At 42.2% G+C, this 16474-nt stretch overlaps 2 protein-coding genes across 3 annotated transcripts; both read left to right on the top strand.

Moving 5' to 3' along the window:
- The first annotated feature begins 551 nt into the window (after positions 1–551).
- On the top strand, positions 552–8477 carry LOC119262373 (E3 ubiquitin-protein ligase TRIM39-like). Of its 2 annotated transcripts, XM_037533976.1 has the most exons (7): positions 552–607; positions 1041–1630; positions 1735–1815; positions 6409–6633; positions 6729–6876; positions 7178–7204; positions 7315–8477. In XM_037533976.1, exons 2-7 carry the CDS (start codon positions 1043–1045, stop codon positions 7860–7862), a joined length of 1617 nt encoding a protein of 538 aa, XP_037389873.1. In that variant the 5' UTR covers positions 552–607; positions 1041–1042; the 3' UTR covers positions 7863–8477. The 2 variants fall into 2 exon arrangements, with proteins under 2 accessions (XP_037389873.1, XP_037389878.1); XM_037533981.1 differs by lacking the exon at positions 552–607 and having other exon boundaries at positions 1014–1630.
- Positions 8478–10078: 1601 nt separating this feature from the next.
- On the top strand, positions 10079–14459 carry LOC108415944 (E3 SUMO-protein ligase ZBED1-like). Its single transcript, XM_037533155.1, has 3 exons — positions 10079–10104; positions 11558–12544; positions 13790–14459. The coding sequence occupies exons 1-3, from the start codon at positions 10079–10081 to the stop codon at positions 14457–14459; spliced, it is 1683 nt and encodes a 560-aa protein (XP_037389052.1).
- The last annotated feature ends 2015 nt before the right edge of the window (positions 14460–16474 follow it).

The raw sequence follows: 16474 nt of genomic DNA, 5'->3' as shown, positions 1-16474 counted from the left end.
AATAAAAGCTCTGACTGTTTGTGTTCAGCCAGTTTCTGACCACAGTGTTTGAAGGTCTGGGTACATTGATTCTTACACTTACAGAAGCTGATCTTCTGAATAAAGAGCTCTACTGTAGTTCTGGACGTCTCCCTGCTGTCCTCTGCCTTGGTCACTGTGACTGTCTCTCATCAAGACCTCATTTACATGATTTACAGACTGGAACATGAGTCTGTGTATCTTCACCAAGACCTTCAACACTGAAGATAAAATGCCCTTTTATAAATCTGCTCCAGTGTGAACTGATGAAGGTTTTCACAGCGTTTGCTTTAATAATTTCTGTGGAAAATACTGAGAAACAGGTGAATGTGCTGTAAGTCAGTTGGTGAATTTCTGCCGCCTGGTGGCCAAAACCTGGAAGTGCAACAGACCAATTTCATGGTGAAGTGGGCATGGCCTCATGACGTCACTGCGAGAAATGAAAGTTAAGCAAAACTATTTTATAAATAGAATCCAGATCATTTCAGCAGGACACGACCTTCAGTTTAAAGCTTCTTAAAGGACTTAAAGCCTCTGCTGAGGAACTGAAGGAGCAGAAAACCAGGACAAGAGAGAAAAAGAGAACCTGGTAATTTCTAAGAGCTGCTTTTCAGCACATTTCTACCTCTAACTACTGCTTACTTTATTAAACTGCTCAGAAAGCTGGAATCTGTCACCTGTGTTTTCACATGTGGAGCTGTTACTGTTCAGCTACAGAGAATCAGAGCAGACAGAGAGAGCGCTCACCACACAGAGGAGGATGTAGAGCACGGTTAATAGGAACAGTGTGAGGCTGATCAGTCAGATGAATGATGGTGATTAATGAGAACATCACGGCCTTCCTGCTCAAACACATTCCAGTTATACAAAACCATAAAAAGGGTTTTCATCACATTTTCATTTCACATCGTCTTTTCATATTTTGTTCTTCACTCAACCCGTGAAGTTAGAAGGGTTGACCTTCAACGTCCAGGACATCCTTTGTGGGTTCTAATCACCTCTCTGTGTCTCTTCTCTGTCAGCCATGGCTTCCTCCAGCAGTCTCCTGTCTGAAGATCAGCTCCAGTGCGCCATCTGTCTGGATGTGTTCACTGATCCAGTCTCTACTCCATGTGGACACAACTACTGCAGGGTCTGTCTCAAACAGTACTGGGACAGCAGTTCACGCTGCCAGTGTCCAGTCTGTAAGGCAGAATTCCCAACAAGACCTGAACTGTCTGTGAACACGTTCATCTCTGGACTGGCTGCTCAGTTCAAGAAGTCAGTTCAGGTCAAATCCAGCAGAGCTCCAGAGAAACGACCCTCCAAATCTACAAATGTTCTGTGTGACCTCTGCAGTGAGGAGAAGCTGGAGGCTGTAAAGACCTGTCTGGACTGTGGAGTCTCTTACTGTGAGACTCATCTGACGCCTCATAAAACTGCAGCTAAACTGAAGAAACACAAACTGATGGACCCTGTGGAGAACCTGGAGGACTACATCTGCCAGAAACATGAGAGACCCCTGGAGTTGTTCTGTAGAGATGACCAGACGTGTGTGTGTCAGTTCTGCACCGAAGGAGACCATAAGACTCACAGCACTGTTCCTATAGAGGAGGAGAGTGGAGAGAAGAAGGTGAGAGACGTTTAGAAAGAATTGGTAACTTTGTCTCCTGTTCAGTCCTTTTAATAAAAATAGTCTAACTGAATGAGAGCTTATAATTTATTTCTTCATCATAGACTCAGCTGTTGAAGGCACAGGCAGAAGTTCAGCAGATGATCCAAAACCGACTGAAGAAGATTGAGGAAATCAAACAGTCTGTAATAATAATAATAATAATAATAATAATAATAATAAGTTGAACTCATATAGCGCCTTTACATAAAACCCAAGGTCGCTTTACAAATGCATATCACATTACACAAGGCCCGAGGAAGATGCAGGAGAAAAATGAAGGAGAAAAAGATGAGATTTCAATAAAGATTTGAAGTGAGAAAGAGAAGAGTTAGAGCGAAGAGAGAGAGGCAGAGAGTTCCACAGCAAGGGGGCCGCAACACTGAAGGAACGACCACACATAGAGCTGAGCCTGAACCTAGGGACCACTAGAAGGCCTGCTTCCGAAGACCTGAGGTTACGAGCGGGCTTGTAGGGTATTAGAAGGTCGAGTAAGTAAGCAGGAGCCAGGCCATGAAGTGCCTTGAATGTGAGAAGTAGAATTTTATAGTGAATACGTAAAGTAATGGGCAGCCAATGAAGTCTCTGAAGAACAGGAGAAATGTGCTCAGATTTTTTAGTGTATGTGAGAATCCGTGCTGCAGAATTTTGCACTATTTGTAATGACCTAAGTGACTTAGCGGGGAGCCCATAGAGCAATGAGTTACAATAGTCCAGGCGAGAAGTAACAAAAGCATGGACCAGAGACTCAGCTGCAGCCGGGGACAGTAAAGGACGGATACGTGAAATATTGCGAAGGTGGAAAAATGCCGACCTAGACAGAGACTTGATGTGCGGTTCAAAAGACAAAGAAGGGTCAAAAAGAACACCTAGGATTTGGACAGTGACAGATGGAGTGATTGTAATATCATTTACAGTGAGAGCAAGATTTTTGAGAGCGTTAACAGTGGACTTGGAGCCAGTGACTATAAACTCGGTTTTACGTGCATTTAAAGAAAGAAAATTTGCCCTAAGCCAGGGGTTCAGGTCAATAAGACATCTATTTAACTGGGGTGGGGGAAACAGTGCTGCTGGTTTGAAGCTGAGATAGATCTGAGTATCATCAGCATAGCAATGAAAATGTAAATTGTGACTACGAAAAATATTACCGAGGGCGAGAATATAGATTATAAAAAGGAGGGGACCAAGGACGGAACCCTGAGGGACACCATATTCAATGGGCACTGTGTCAGACGTATGGTTCCCAATTGAAATAAACCGAAGCCTGTTAGTCAGATACGAGTGGAAGCAGGATAGTACGGTTCCAGAGAGACCAATCTCAGTGAGCCTAGTTAAAAGAACATTGTGATTTACTGTGTCGAAAGCAGCAGTGAGATCAAGAAGCAAAAGAATGGAGATGCAACCTGTATCCGCGGAAAGGAGAAGGTCATTTAGGACACAGAGAAGAGCAGTCTCGGTGCTATGATGCAAATGAAAACCAGATTGAAATTTTTCAAATAAATCATTAGTGTTCAAAAAATCAAGCAGCTGGGAAGCCACGACCTTTTCTAGGACTTTAGAGATGAATGGGAGATTTGAAATAGGCCTGTAATTGCTCAAAATTGTTATATCTGAGTCAGGTTTCTTAATAATAGGTGTGACAGCTGCTGTTTTTAAAGACACAGGAACATATCCAGAAGTGAGTGAAAGATTAACCAAGTGGCATATTGGTTCGGAAAAGATAGAGACACAGCGTTGAAGAAGATGGGTAGGAACAGGGTCCAGTCGAGAGGATGAAGTCTTAGAGTTAGCTATAATATTGACAATAGAAGTTGAGTCAGTCAGAGAGAAATTTGAAAAAGAAAGTGACAGAGTTGGAGAGAAAACGATAGGCCCATGGCAGTCAGCAGGGGTATTCAACAGGTCTTTGTAGATGGTTGACACCTTGTTACCGTAGAATTTCAGAAAGGCATTACATAGATCAGTTGAGGCATTATTTGGAGTTGATGGGGGTCGCAGAAGCTTATTTACCACTGAAAACAGAAGCTTGGGATTCTGACCAGCAGCACTGAAAACATCCGCGTAGTATGATGCACGAGCATTGTTTAGTGCTACTTTGTATGAGGCCAGATGATCAGTGTAAGCTAGATAGTGAACCTGCAATCCGGATTTCTTAAAAAGACGTTCTAGACGTCTTCCAGCTGTTTTCATATTGCGGAGAGCAGGAGTAAACCAAGGCGATCTATGAGTAGAAGGCACAGATCTAGTTTTCATCGGTGCCAAGGTGTCAAGACAAGCACGTAGAGTACAGTTATAGAATGATACAGCATCATCAGTGGATTGCATTGAACTAAGATGGGCAAAATTAAACGTTTCCAGAGAGGCCAACAGAGAAGGACAATCAATAGCCTTAACATTACGATAAGTAAGTACAGATTTTGAGTGAGGTTTAGGAACAGGTGGAGAGAAAGAGACATTGATTAGTATATGGTCAGACACACCAACACAATGTCCAGTTATATTAATAATAATCCCACCCGTAGAACAGATTATGTCCAGAATATGACCCTTCTTATGAGTCGGAAAGTCAACGTGTTGAGTTAGATCAAAACAGCTTATCAATGACAGGAATTCTGAAGAGGCAGAAGAGTTAGAGTCAAGGTGGATAATAACATCGCCAAGAACAATGATGGAAGAGGAGAGTGAACTGGCAAACGCCAAGATCTCCCCAAATTCTGACAAAAATTCAGTCAGAGAACTCTTCGGGCGGCGGTAAATCATTAAGAAGATACACCCAGGAGCCTTGAGAACCATGACTTCAAAAGAGGAAACATTTTGTGGGTTGCCCAAAGTCAAGTCAAAATTGTCCCTGAATAAAACCGCCAGTCCCCCACCTCTACCTGTTTTTCTAGGTGAGGCCAGATAATTAAAATTAGGGGGAGAAGCAGCATTCAGGTAAGAAAAGTCACCCGGTACCTGCCACGTTTCAGTTAAAAAGAATAGATCCAACTGATGCTGGTCGATAAGGTCATTGACTAATGCAGCCTTATCTGTGAGCGAGCGACAGTTCAGTAGCGCCAGGTTAGGTAGACGCTGTGCCGAGATCGAAGGAGCAGACTGATGCGACGATGTAGAACGAGGGACCTCCAGTAGAAACCTATGGTTCACTCCACGATGCGCCCTTCCAGGGCGTCGCCTAAAGCAACGATCAGTAATCCGTACTGCGGGATGATTGATGCACAGTGCCTGAGGTGCTGGATAAGTCTGACGTTTACGGCCACGATGTATATATCGGGGTCGTCTAGAGATGCTGATAGAGCAGCAAAGATTGCAAGTGGGAGCATCAAGCCGACGGAAAGAACACAGCCTTCGTAAGTCCTCGCTGGAGTATGAGTAAATAGGATAAAGGCTCGGAGTACCAGTTAATTCCTCCATCGCCCAATCAAAAAATGATAATCCGAGAAAAGGCAAAAGTAAACACACCGCAAGCCCATTTAGCCACCCACTCGACATCAGAGCCACAGGGGCGGTTCGTGCAGGCAGGCTCGCAGCTAGCAACAATAGCCGACGAAATTGCCGGTGTAACCAAAAGTTAGAAATGTGCAGTTCGTGCAGGCAGGCTCGCAGACAGGCTCGCAGACAGGCTCGCAGCTAGCAACAACAGTCGATGAAACTGCCGGTGCAACCAAAAAGCCAGGAATGTCATCACAGCGCAAGCAAAGCTGCAGCAGCGGATCAAAACAGGTGTCCAGAGAAAACCGAAATCCCGAGCAGTCGAGTTAAAGTCCAGCAAAGTATAACAGACAGAAAAGTGAAAAAAGAGAAAAAAGAAAAAAAAATAGAAGAAGATCCAGCGAGAAGCGGCAGCAAACAAAGCGCACAGCGTACTCTCAACCGGAACCGGAAGTATAATCAACCCTACTACCAACTGTAGAAGTGAATAAAGTGAGTTTTTCAACAAAAAAAAATCTCATTTTCATCTAAAAACCTAATATATACAGTGTGCAGGCTGAGCTGTACTCAAGGCCACTAGAGTCGACTCTGAGTCAAGACTGAGATTAGATTAATAAAAAGTAGAAGAAAAAATGAAAATAATTCATATTTCATAATATTTAATTACAGTCATTATCATTGATTATCCATGTTTTTAATATTAGTATTAATATGTTATAATTTCTACTGTCTTTTGTAAAACATACCACTAAATAATCAAACTTTGTACCTTTGTTCTTCTCCATCCCTCCTTCTTTACAACTCATTTAGAATCACCACCTAAAGCCAACATAATATAAACCAAACAAAATACATCCGTTTGTGTCGTTAAATGAAAACATAGTAATAACAACATTGTGATCTGCCCAGTTAAGTCATCCATGTCTAGTTAAGTCATCATGAAAAGATAATTACATCCTCATACGACAGCATACGACAGGGCTGGTTTACTGTTTGTCTGGTATCAGAAATGAGACAAGCAGCAGTTCTGAAAATGAACAGGTATGAAACTGAATGTCATCTCATTGGGTCTACTGCACAAAAGTACCATTGCACATGGTTTTGTTTATTTTTCCTTTTCTTTATATATTTGTTTGTTTTGTTGTTTTGTTTGATTAAAATTTAATATTTTTTTCCTTTTACTTGTTCAGAGTTTTCTTCCTTCATTATTCTGCTCTTCTGTCATCTGGTTTCCATTAAGCGCTTTAAGCTGTATTTCAATGGATGAAAGTTGCAAAAGTAATGTTACTACTATTGTCCCCTGTTAGAAAAGCTCAGAGAAGGAGAAAGTAGACGGTGTGGAGATCTTCAGAGCTCTGCTGCGCTGCATTGAGAGAAGCCAGGCGGAGCTGCTTGAGGAGAAGCAGAAAGCAGCAGAGAGGCAGGCTGAAGAGTTCATTAAAGAGCTGGAGCAGGAGATCAGTGAGCTAAAGAGGAGAGACACTGAGCTGGAGCAGCTCTCCCACACTGAGGACCACCTCCACCTCATACAGGTCAGAGTCCCTCTGTTTCTCCATAGTAATGCAGTCCATCACAGGACAGCACTGCCCATGCTGAGGGGTTTCTCCTCACTCCTGCTGGACTGTAGGTTTACCCGTCCCTCTGGAGCCCTCCACCCACCAAGAACTGGACTGAGGTCAGGATTAACTCTCATCTGAGGGTGGAGACTCTGAGGAGAGCTCTGACTCGGCTTCAGGAAGAGCTCAGTAAGGAGATGAAGAAGGTTGATGAGCATGGTGAGTATTTACTGGTTATTAAAACATTTTGATGTTCAGCAGAAAAAAATATTGGTAGGAAGAAAAATTCAGGACTTCATCAAAATACAAATACCAGAAATGAATGTTTGTGTAAATCAGGCATTTAAATATTTAATTATTAGATTTTTAATCTTTTAAATTTCCCATCCATGACATCACTGCACTGTCACTTAGTGTTAATATGAAATGCTGGTTTGTAGTCGATACTAATGAGGCATTTAATTTAGCTCAATATAGATTCTAATATCAAATGATGTCATCCTTTATTCTTCTAACACAGAAATGAAGAGAATTCAACAATATGCAGGTGTGTGGATTCTCACTGATACATAATATTATTGAGTAAACTATATGAGTCTGCATTAGTGTGAGTATGGTTAGTGTTAAAATGGGTTAAACTGTGTGTTTCTCTCTCAGTGGACGTGACTCTGGATCCTGATTCAGCTCATCCCTTCCTCATCCTGTCTGATGACGGGAAACAAGTGAGACATGGAGACAAACGACAGAAACTCCCTGATAAACTAGAGAGGTTTGATTATTGTGTCAATGTTCTGGGAAAGGAGGGGTTCTCCTCAGGGAGGTTTTACTATGAGGTTCAGGTCAGAGGGAAGACTGAGTGGGATTTAGGAGTGACCAGAGAGTCCAGTAGCAGGAAGGGGAAGATTATACTGAGTCCTGAGAATGGATACTGGACTGTGTGGCTGAGAAATGAGACTGAATATAAAGCTCTGGACTCTCCTCGTGTTCCCCTCTCTCTGAAACAGACTCCCCAGAAGGTGGGAGTGTTTGTGGATTATGAGGAGGGTCTGGTCTCCTTCTATGATGTTGAGGCCAGGTCTCATATCTACTCTTTCACTGGTCAGTCTTTCACTGAGAAACTCTATCAATACTTTAGTCCCTCTCTCAGTTATGGAGGTAAAAACTCGGCACCGCTGATCATCACACCTGTTAAACATCAGAAATGAGGTGAACTTCTTTAATAAAACATTTTTGTCAGAAACAAATCTGTCATTTGAAACATTTCAGAGCAGAAATAGAGAGTTCTAAACTCTTTATAACTATGTAATTAATGAATTAATTAACAAGCTAATAAATTAATAGACGATTTTTGATTCACTCATTTTGGAGAACTCTGTAAGTCAGTTGAACAGTGTTATAACACTGTTTATCACAGATCTCCTTTTAATGAACTGAAATGATCATAAAGCTCAAAATATCAGCTTCAGTTTGATGAACTTGATGTGGGAATCTCAGTCTTTTATATGAAGATGAAGCTCTGCGTCTTTTTGATTTGTGTAAATGCTTAAAGTTATTAAAAATTTACTCCAAATCCCACTAAAATAACATTTTAAACATCTAAACTCTCAAATCTAAGTGTTTAATCAATAAGCTTGAGCTGACTTTTAAGTTCAGTTGGAAACAATAAACAAATCGAGGAAATGTGTGTGTTAGCATGAGCTCTGTGTTCATGTTGTCTGTTTTTATTTCAGTCTGTTTAAAGCATGAAACGCTCAAGTTTCAATGAAACTGTATTAAATGTCAAATTAAGCTCTACAAAATAAATAAACAGATCTACTGAACTTCTCAAAGCTCCATCAAGTGTTTTGATGTCAGTGCAGTTTTCCTGAGGATTTATACACAGTAGAACTTTCTCTGCAGGCTCCTCCGTACCGTGCCCTCCTCAAATATCGGCCCCCTTAATAAACCAGAGCAAAACAGACTGTAAAGACGTCTTCATTTCTGATCCTTTTGGTTTTTCTTTTTAAATATTAACAGACTTATAACTTTTATTTAAATAAAAAACAAAATCAATCTTATCAGGAAATACAGATTTCTCTCTAATCTGTGTGTCAGTCTCATCAGCTGAACATTGCTGTGAATCTCCTGTTCTGCCACGTCTGAACGGCACTCTGCTGGATTCAGATCTGGGGACTGTAAAGATCATTGAAGTTCACTGAACTTATTCTTATATTCAGTGGATCCAGTGGTGTATCACACTGGACCTATCACAGCATTTAGCAGACGCTCCTATCCAGAGCGACTCACAATTTGCTCATTTTTACACAGGTAGGTGAAGGCAGTGTTGGGAGTCTTGCCCAAAGACTCTTAGTACAGTATAATGTGTATAATATAGTATAGTTTGTATAGTATAGTATAGTATAGTATAGGGTGTTTACCCAGGCGGGGATTGACCCCCAGCCTACAGCATGAAGGTTCTACCCACTACGCTATACACAACCTATATACACGCTATATACAATTGTGTCTATAAACCATTACCCCACCTCCACCAGCTTGAACTGTTCCCACAAGCCAGTCTGGATCTGTGGATTCATGCTGTTTTTGACAAACGCTGAATGTCACGTCATTGTTTGACAAATCGTCAAAGAATCCTTGAAGTAGCATCGTTTTTAAGAGTAAATATAAGACGCAGTATATGTTAATGTTTGGCGCCATCTGTTGGTGGAAGGCTGTAATAACTCTGGTTGGTGGAGCTGTAAGCTAGAAATGTCTGTATTCAAATAAACAGTAATACAGAGTTCATTGGAAACCTCCCATAAAAACAGCAAAACACAGAGAACATGGAGCCCATAATAATAATAATAATAATAATAATAATAAAAAATAATTTTCAAGTCATAGTGTCATGCCTTCATTAATGACCTAAGAGAGAAAGAAACAGAACACACACATAATTTCTTCATATTCTTTATATGGACCATCTGCTAGAAAAATTCAATCACTTATTGTTATTAAGCTCTTCAAAGTAAAGACACTGTGGGAGGTTAGCAAATCCCCTTTGCTCCATAATGTATACCAGGCAGCTACAAACCCTCGCCTGGATGCAGCTACAAACCCTCGCCTGAATGCAGCTACAAACCCTCGCCTGGATGCAGCTACAAACCATCGCCTGGATGCAGCTACACACCATCGCCTGGATGCAGCTACAAACCCTCGCCTGGATGCAGCTACAAACCCTTTTCTGGATTTAGCTACAGGCCTCACCAAAGTTTTAACTAAACTTGCGACTTAAAAGAAATCAAGTTTCTAAAGTTTGCACCAATGCAGAACTGCCACCATTCAAAGGGGTTCATTTCAAAAAGCCTGGAGACACCAAAAACGAGGTTGTTATGAGAATCTATAACAAAGTTATCCTTCTTAGATTTTATTGACAATTCAGATGTGGAGCTACATCACCCCCAAATGGTGAGAATGAGGCACAACACACCAGTCCTTTTGTACCGAAATACAAAAAAAAAAATTCACCTGCAGGTAAAAAAAAATCTTGAAGAAAAAAAATGTGTAAGAATGTGAAACGCGCGCGCTCTTACTAGGATCCTTATAAAAAACACAGCAGCAACAAATCCTCACGGGTCCGTTTGCATGGCATCAGCAGTCGGTCAGCATCATAGGGCACAGCAGAGCAGTCCCACAGAGCAAGATCTCTCCCATCTAGCATAAAATCAGGGTATTAGTGAGGTTATGAGGATGAAACCTGTGTTTTGGCTGACGAGCTCTCTCCTCTCCCTCCAATCTGCTGGCTTCACCCCGGACTCACTGAGCATGCGCTGCAGCGTAAACTACCCCCATAATCTTTTCCTTTATTTATTTATTATTATTATTATTCATCTATTTCTTTTCTTTTTAATTAATGTAGTTTACTATCATTTTCTGAGGAGGTTAATTTTTTTTTAGAGTGGATTACAACTTATTTGATGATTAATATTTTGAGTGGGTTACACAAGCACAGTATTCACAACCTCTAGCGAAAGTTGGGGGTCTGTGGTGCGAGCAGGTGGGCGTAGGAACAGGCCGACAGCAGATCCGGCTGAGAGCGAGGGTCGTGCAAATGGTGAACCGTCCAGGCAGCCGCTTACAGCCCTCTCTTTTAGTGATGTGTCGTTCGCAAACGATCCGGCTCTAAGAGTCGGCTCTTTGAAGTGAACGATTGGAACCGGCTCCCATTTAAGATCCTATTTGGGAGCCGGTTTTTTCCTTCAGTATCTCGCTGTCTCTCCGCCTCCCTGTCGCTGCGCTTGTGCTCTGCAAGTGCCACAGAGCCGAGAGTTTTTTTTCCAACGTCGTTTTTTTGTCCTTCGGTGCCTCCTGTCTCTCCCCTCCTCCTCTCCTTGCGCGTCTTGCTCTGCTTCTGCCACTGCTACAGTCCTCAGTCGGTGCCTTAATGTCTCCACTGCCCGCATGTCAAGCGTGTGCTCCACACATCTGATCAATCACACGCAGCTTTCAATTAATAAGGTAACGGGGAAACACTGAAAAAAAAGTTTATCTCCACTTTTTTGTGGAAACGGCAGGCAAGTGGCCACGCTGTATTGCGTTCGTGGGCAGGTGTTAATACAGACACTCACTCACATACAGCGGTCAAGAAGCACGGCAGAAAGAAGGGGAGTCTGTGTGAGAACACAATAGGCCTAGGTGTGAAAATGAGTGACAGAAAACGTAGCAAGATTTGGACTCATTTTAATGAGCTCCAGGGCAGAGAGCAGACTGTGCAAAGTCAGCATTTCATATAGAGCAGGCTCGACAAACAACTTGCACAGGCACATGAGGACATCGCACTCATCAGTATTGCTGGAGGAGTCGAGACGAGAAAGGGAACCTTCTGACAGTGCAAGTGCATCAACTGCAACTACTTCTTCAGGTGCAATTATATCAACTCTAACTGCTTCTTCAGCTGCCACAACGTCTGCCCCCATTCCTACATCCCAGCCTGGATCCCACCCTCCTGCATCTACAACCCACAGCTCAATCAAGCAATTCCTGCAGAAACTCCAGCAAGACAGAATGCAATTGACGAGGAGCTTGCCAAGATGGTGGCACGTGATTTCCAGCCCTTTTCAATTGTAGAGGATGTCGGATTTAGGAGTTACAGCCATGCCCTCAATCCCATGTATGTCGTCCCCAGCCGAAAAACCCTGTCACAAAAAATAATCCCAGGCCTATATGATGCAGCAAGGGCATCTTTGCAAGAAAGGGTGAAGAGAGCCTCAGCTGTATGCTTGACCACTGACTGCTGGACATCCTGCGCCACCACATCTTTTATGTTTGTCACCTGCCACTTCATTGAAAACTACAGTATGGTGTCATCTCTGCTAGACTGTTTTGAGTTTAGTGAGAGATACACCTCTGAAAACTTGGCTGAAGAGCTTCTCCGAGTGGCAAGAGAGTGGGGGGTGGAACACAAATTTGTATGCTGCGTCACAGACAATGCAGCCAGCATTACGAGAGCCATCCAGCTGTTGAAATGGACACACCACCCATGCCTAGCACACACCATTAATCTATTTGTGAGAAATGCTCTGAGGGCTATGAAGCCCACTGTGGACAAAGTGAAGGCAATAGTGGAATTTTTCCACCGAAGCACAGCAGCCACCCAAAAGCTTAAATCCACCCAGCGACAGATGTCTATGGTAGAGCTTAAGCTCAAACAGGAGTGTGTCACCCGCTGGAATTCTACATTCCATATGATCCAGCGAATGCTCGAATCAAAGGATGCAGTTATCGCAACATTGGCAGTCATCAATGCACCTGTGGTTCCTCTCAGCCAAGAGGAGTGGGAGGCTCTGCAAGAGGCCTGCAGTGTCCTGGAGCCCTTCAACCAGGTCACAGTGGAGATCAACGCAGAGAGGTACTGTAGCATCCCTGCTGAATAACGAAAGCGAATAAGAATCCCTGTCAAGTTGTTAATTAGGTCAGGGCCAGTAAGGAGATGATCATTTAGACAAATTCCTTCATACTTAGCTGAACAATCGAAAACTACTCTCAGCTTGTCTGGCTTCTTGGCATTATAAACTCCATGATGGGGAATATACCATTTTTCTCCCAGCTTTCCTCCATCTACAACTTCTTCTGCATCCTTCTTTTCAATAATTTCATTCATGAACTCGATATAATGTTCCTTGTACTTCTCATCCCTCAGGAGCTTCCTTTTGAGATGTACAAGTCTATTAAGGGCAAGCGGCTTATTGTCAGGCAATTTCGGTCTTTCTTTGAAAGGCAAGGGCAGTTCATAGTGACCATAGTTATTCTTAACAATGTTATTCTTCAACTTGTGAAGAAAGAAAAGATCTTCTTGTGAAACAGTTCTCTCATCACCTTGAATATCCTTAAAATCAGATTCAAGTACGTGAATAACATCTATTGGTACAATGCATGGAGACTCTTTAACCACCACTTTATGACATACACTAACATGACTCAAGGAGTCAGAACGTGGACATGAATGTCCTACGATACTCCACCCCAAGTCTGTCCGTACAGCATACGGTTCCTCATTTCCACCCAATCTCACTTCCCTAGGTGCCAAAGCTCTTGAGCAGTTATAGCCTATCAAAAGGCCCACTTCACATTCCAGCAAAGAAGGAATCTTTGCTGCAATTGTGCGCAGATGGCTCCACTGTTTAGCTGTCTCACAGGTGGGGATGTGTTCATGGTTTACAGGAATACAGTTTTTACTATACGAACAGGGAAGATCAATGTAAACTGCTGAACTGTACCCTCTTACTCTAAGGCCCATAACTCGCTCGCTGTTCACTGTCATGCTTCTTCCAATCATAGTAGTCAACTTCAGTTTAACAGGCTGTATATCTAATCCAAAGGTTGTATATCTAATCCAAAGTGTTCAAACATCATCTCATTGAACTTTACTATGATACCTATTAAACTTTATTATGATGTTATTAGCATTGTAATATTTTTTATTTGTTATATTTATTTGACAAACAGGTTTAGAAATGGTTGAAAATAATACTAATAAATAAATAAAATTATTATTATGTAAAGCAATTTAGAAATGAAACAAAATACTATTGCTAAATAGGCTATATAAATAAATATTATATAAAATATAATATTTTGATGCTTCTTTTTTCAGGTATGTTACCGCCTCCAAAATGCTGATACTGTGTAGGGGTCTTCAGAGAGTGACAGCAGAGCATCAGAGCAGAGTAACCACAGAGAGCATGAAGGAGTTGGTGAATTCTCTCTGTTCTAGCATGGACAAAAAATTCCACCGGATGGAGTACAACACAATTCTGTCCGAAACCACCATCCTTGACCCCTGTTTCAAAAAGGTGGCCTTTAATGACAACCGAGCAGTCGACGAAGCTCTCCAAAGAATAACTACAGCAGCATTAAGGTATGGGCAGTCATCTCACCTGCAAGGGGGTCATGGAGGAGAGGAGGCAGCAGCAGCACTTGAGCTGGAGGAGCCTCAAGCATCGGCTGTTTGGAGGTTTTTTGAGGAGCGGGCAAGCGGAGACACTGCAACCAGGAATCCTACAGCTGATGCTATTCTGGAGGTGAGGTCCTACCTTGAGGAGCCTCTTTTCCAGCGCAGTGCTGACCCACTGAGCTGGTGGGAGACAAGGACACTGATCTATCCACATCTCTCTCATGTGATGGAACGTAGACTGTGCATAGTGGCAACATCCGTCCCCTCAGAGAGGATCTTCTCTAAAACTGGACAGATCATAACTGAGAGAAGGAACAGGATCAGCCCCGCCAAGCTTAGACACCTGGTGTTTCTCAATGCCAATCTGTAAGTCTTTGAGTGATTTAATACAGTGAGTTCTTTATCTCTAGTGGTTCAAAACTTGTGTTGTTCACATGTTTTTTATCCTTCATAGTTTTATACTTTAATTTAAAAGCACTGTATTTGATATTTGTATTGTGGCACCTTTTTTGCTATGAAGCTGCTTTAATACTTTTTCGTATTGTGGTGGGTGATTGTATGTATAACTGTTTAATTTATTTCAAGTTATTTTTGTGGAAGTGGTGCTATTTTGTGATAATTTAATAATTGGTTATAATAAAAGTTTTATTTATAAAGCATTGTTATGCAGCATTTCTACTCATCACAAGTGCTTAACAATGTCAATAATGAAACAAAATGTTATGAAATTAGGTTTAAGCTATTAATTAGTTAATAATGTAAAAATATATATATGGGGAGCCGTTTGGGAGCCGAAAGAGCCGGCTCTCCACAGTAAGAAGAGCCATTAGAGCCGCATCTCAAAATAGAGCCGAAAATCCCATCAGTATTTGAAACCCGAACTAGTTGCGTTACCGTGTGGTTGAACTCGCTTAGCTCACTCTCTCTCTTTCCGTTCTCCATGCAGCTCCTAGTCCCGCCCACAAATCACTTTTTTATTGACAGATGACAGAACCAATCACCTAGCACAACCACAAAAACACACACACACACACACACACACACACACACACATATATATATATATACAGTTGTGATCAAATTTATTCAGCCCCCAATGCTGTGAAGGGTTTTATGGAATTCAGTGCACATTTGTAATTGCGTTCATAATTAAATCTTACAAGGAATTATTAAAGAACTAAATGCAACTAAAATAGCATCACTTGTTTTTGTCATAAAGTATTAAATGGCCTTTTTGTGATTTCTTCATTGACACAATTATTCAACCCCTTTACGACTACCACTCTTAAGAACAGAGGTTCATTCCAGTGTTTTCAATCAGGTATTAAAACCACCTGTGGACGTCAACAAGCAGCAATCAAGCATAATAAGCACCAATTAGGCAGATTTAAAAGGACTGTGATACGCAGCTCCTTCTAGACATCTACTGGTGTGTTTACAAGCATGGTGAAGGCAAGAGAATGGTCCCAGAAGACACGAGAAGAGGTTATTTCTCTTCACAAGAACGGCAACGGATATAAGAAGATTGTGAAGTTGTTAAATATTCCAAGAGACACTATCGGAAGTATCATTCGCAAGTTCAAGTTAAAGGGCACAGTGGAAACGCTACCTGGTCGTGGCAGAAAGAAGATTCTGACCACGACTGCTGTGCGCTACCTGAAGCGTAATGTGGAGAAAAATCCCTGCATGACTGCTAAGGAACTGAAAAAAGACCTGTCAGATGTGGGCACCAAAGTTTCAGCTCACACAATAAGACACGCACTGCATAACGAAGACCTCCATGCCAGAACTCCCAGGCGCACCCCCTTACCGACTCGAAAGAACAAGAAAAGTCGACTGCAGTATGCCAAAAGTCATGTGGACAAGCCACAAAAGTTTTGGGACAGTGTACTGTGGTCAGATGAAACTAAATTAGAACTGTTTGGGCCAATGGACCAGCGCTATGTTTGGAGGAGGAAGAACCAGGCTTATGAACAAAAGAACACCTTGCCTACTGTGAAGCATGGCGGGGGGTCAATTATGCTTTGGGGCTGTTTTGCTTCTAATGGTACAGGAAAGCTTCAACGTGTGCAGGGTACCATGAATTCCCTTCAGTACCAGAAGATCTTGGAGGAAAATGTGATGGAGTCAGTCACAAACCTGCGGCTTGGGAGACGTTGGACCTTCCAACAGGACAATGACCTGAAGCACACATCCAAGTCCACTAGAGCATGGTTGAAGATGAAAGGCTGGAACATTCTAGAGTGGCCATCGCAGTCACCAGACTTAAATCCAATTGAGAACCTCTGGTGGGACCTAAAGAAGGCAGTTGCAGCGCGCAAGCCTAAGAATGTGACTGAACTGGAGGCTTTTGCCCATGAAGAATGGGCTAAGATACCCATAGGT

This window comes from Pygocentrus nattereri, chromosome 2, assembly GCF_015220715.1.
Source record: "Pygocentrus nattereri isolate fPygNat1 chromosome 2, fPygNat1.pri, whole genome shotgun sequence".
Lineage (NCBI taxonomy): Eukaryota > Metazoa > Chordata > Actinopteri > Characiformes > Serrasalmidae > Pygocentrus > Pygocentrus nattereri.
Note: the sequence above shows the minus strand (reverse complement) of the source record. Positions and strands in the feature narration are given on the sequence as shown.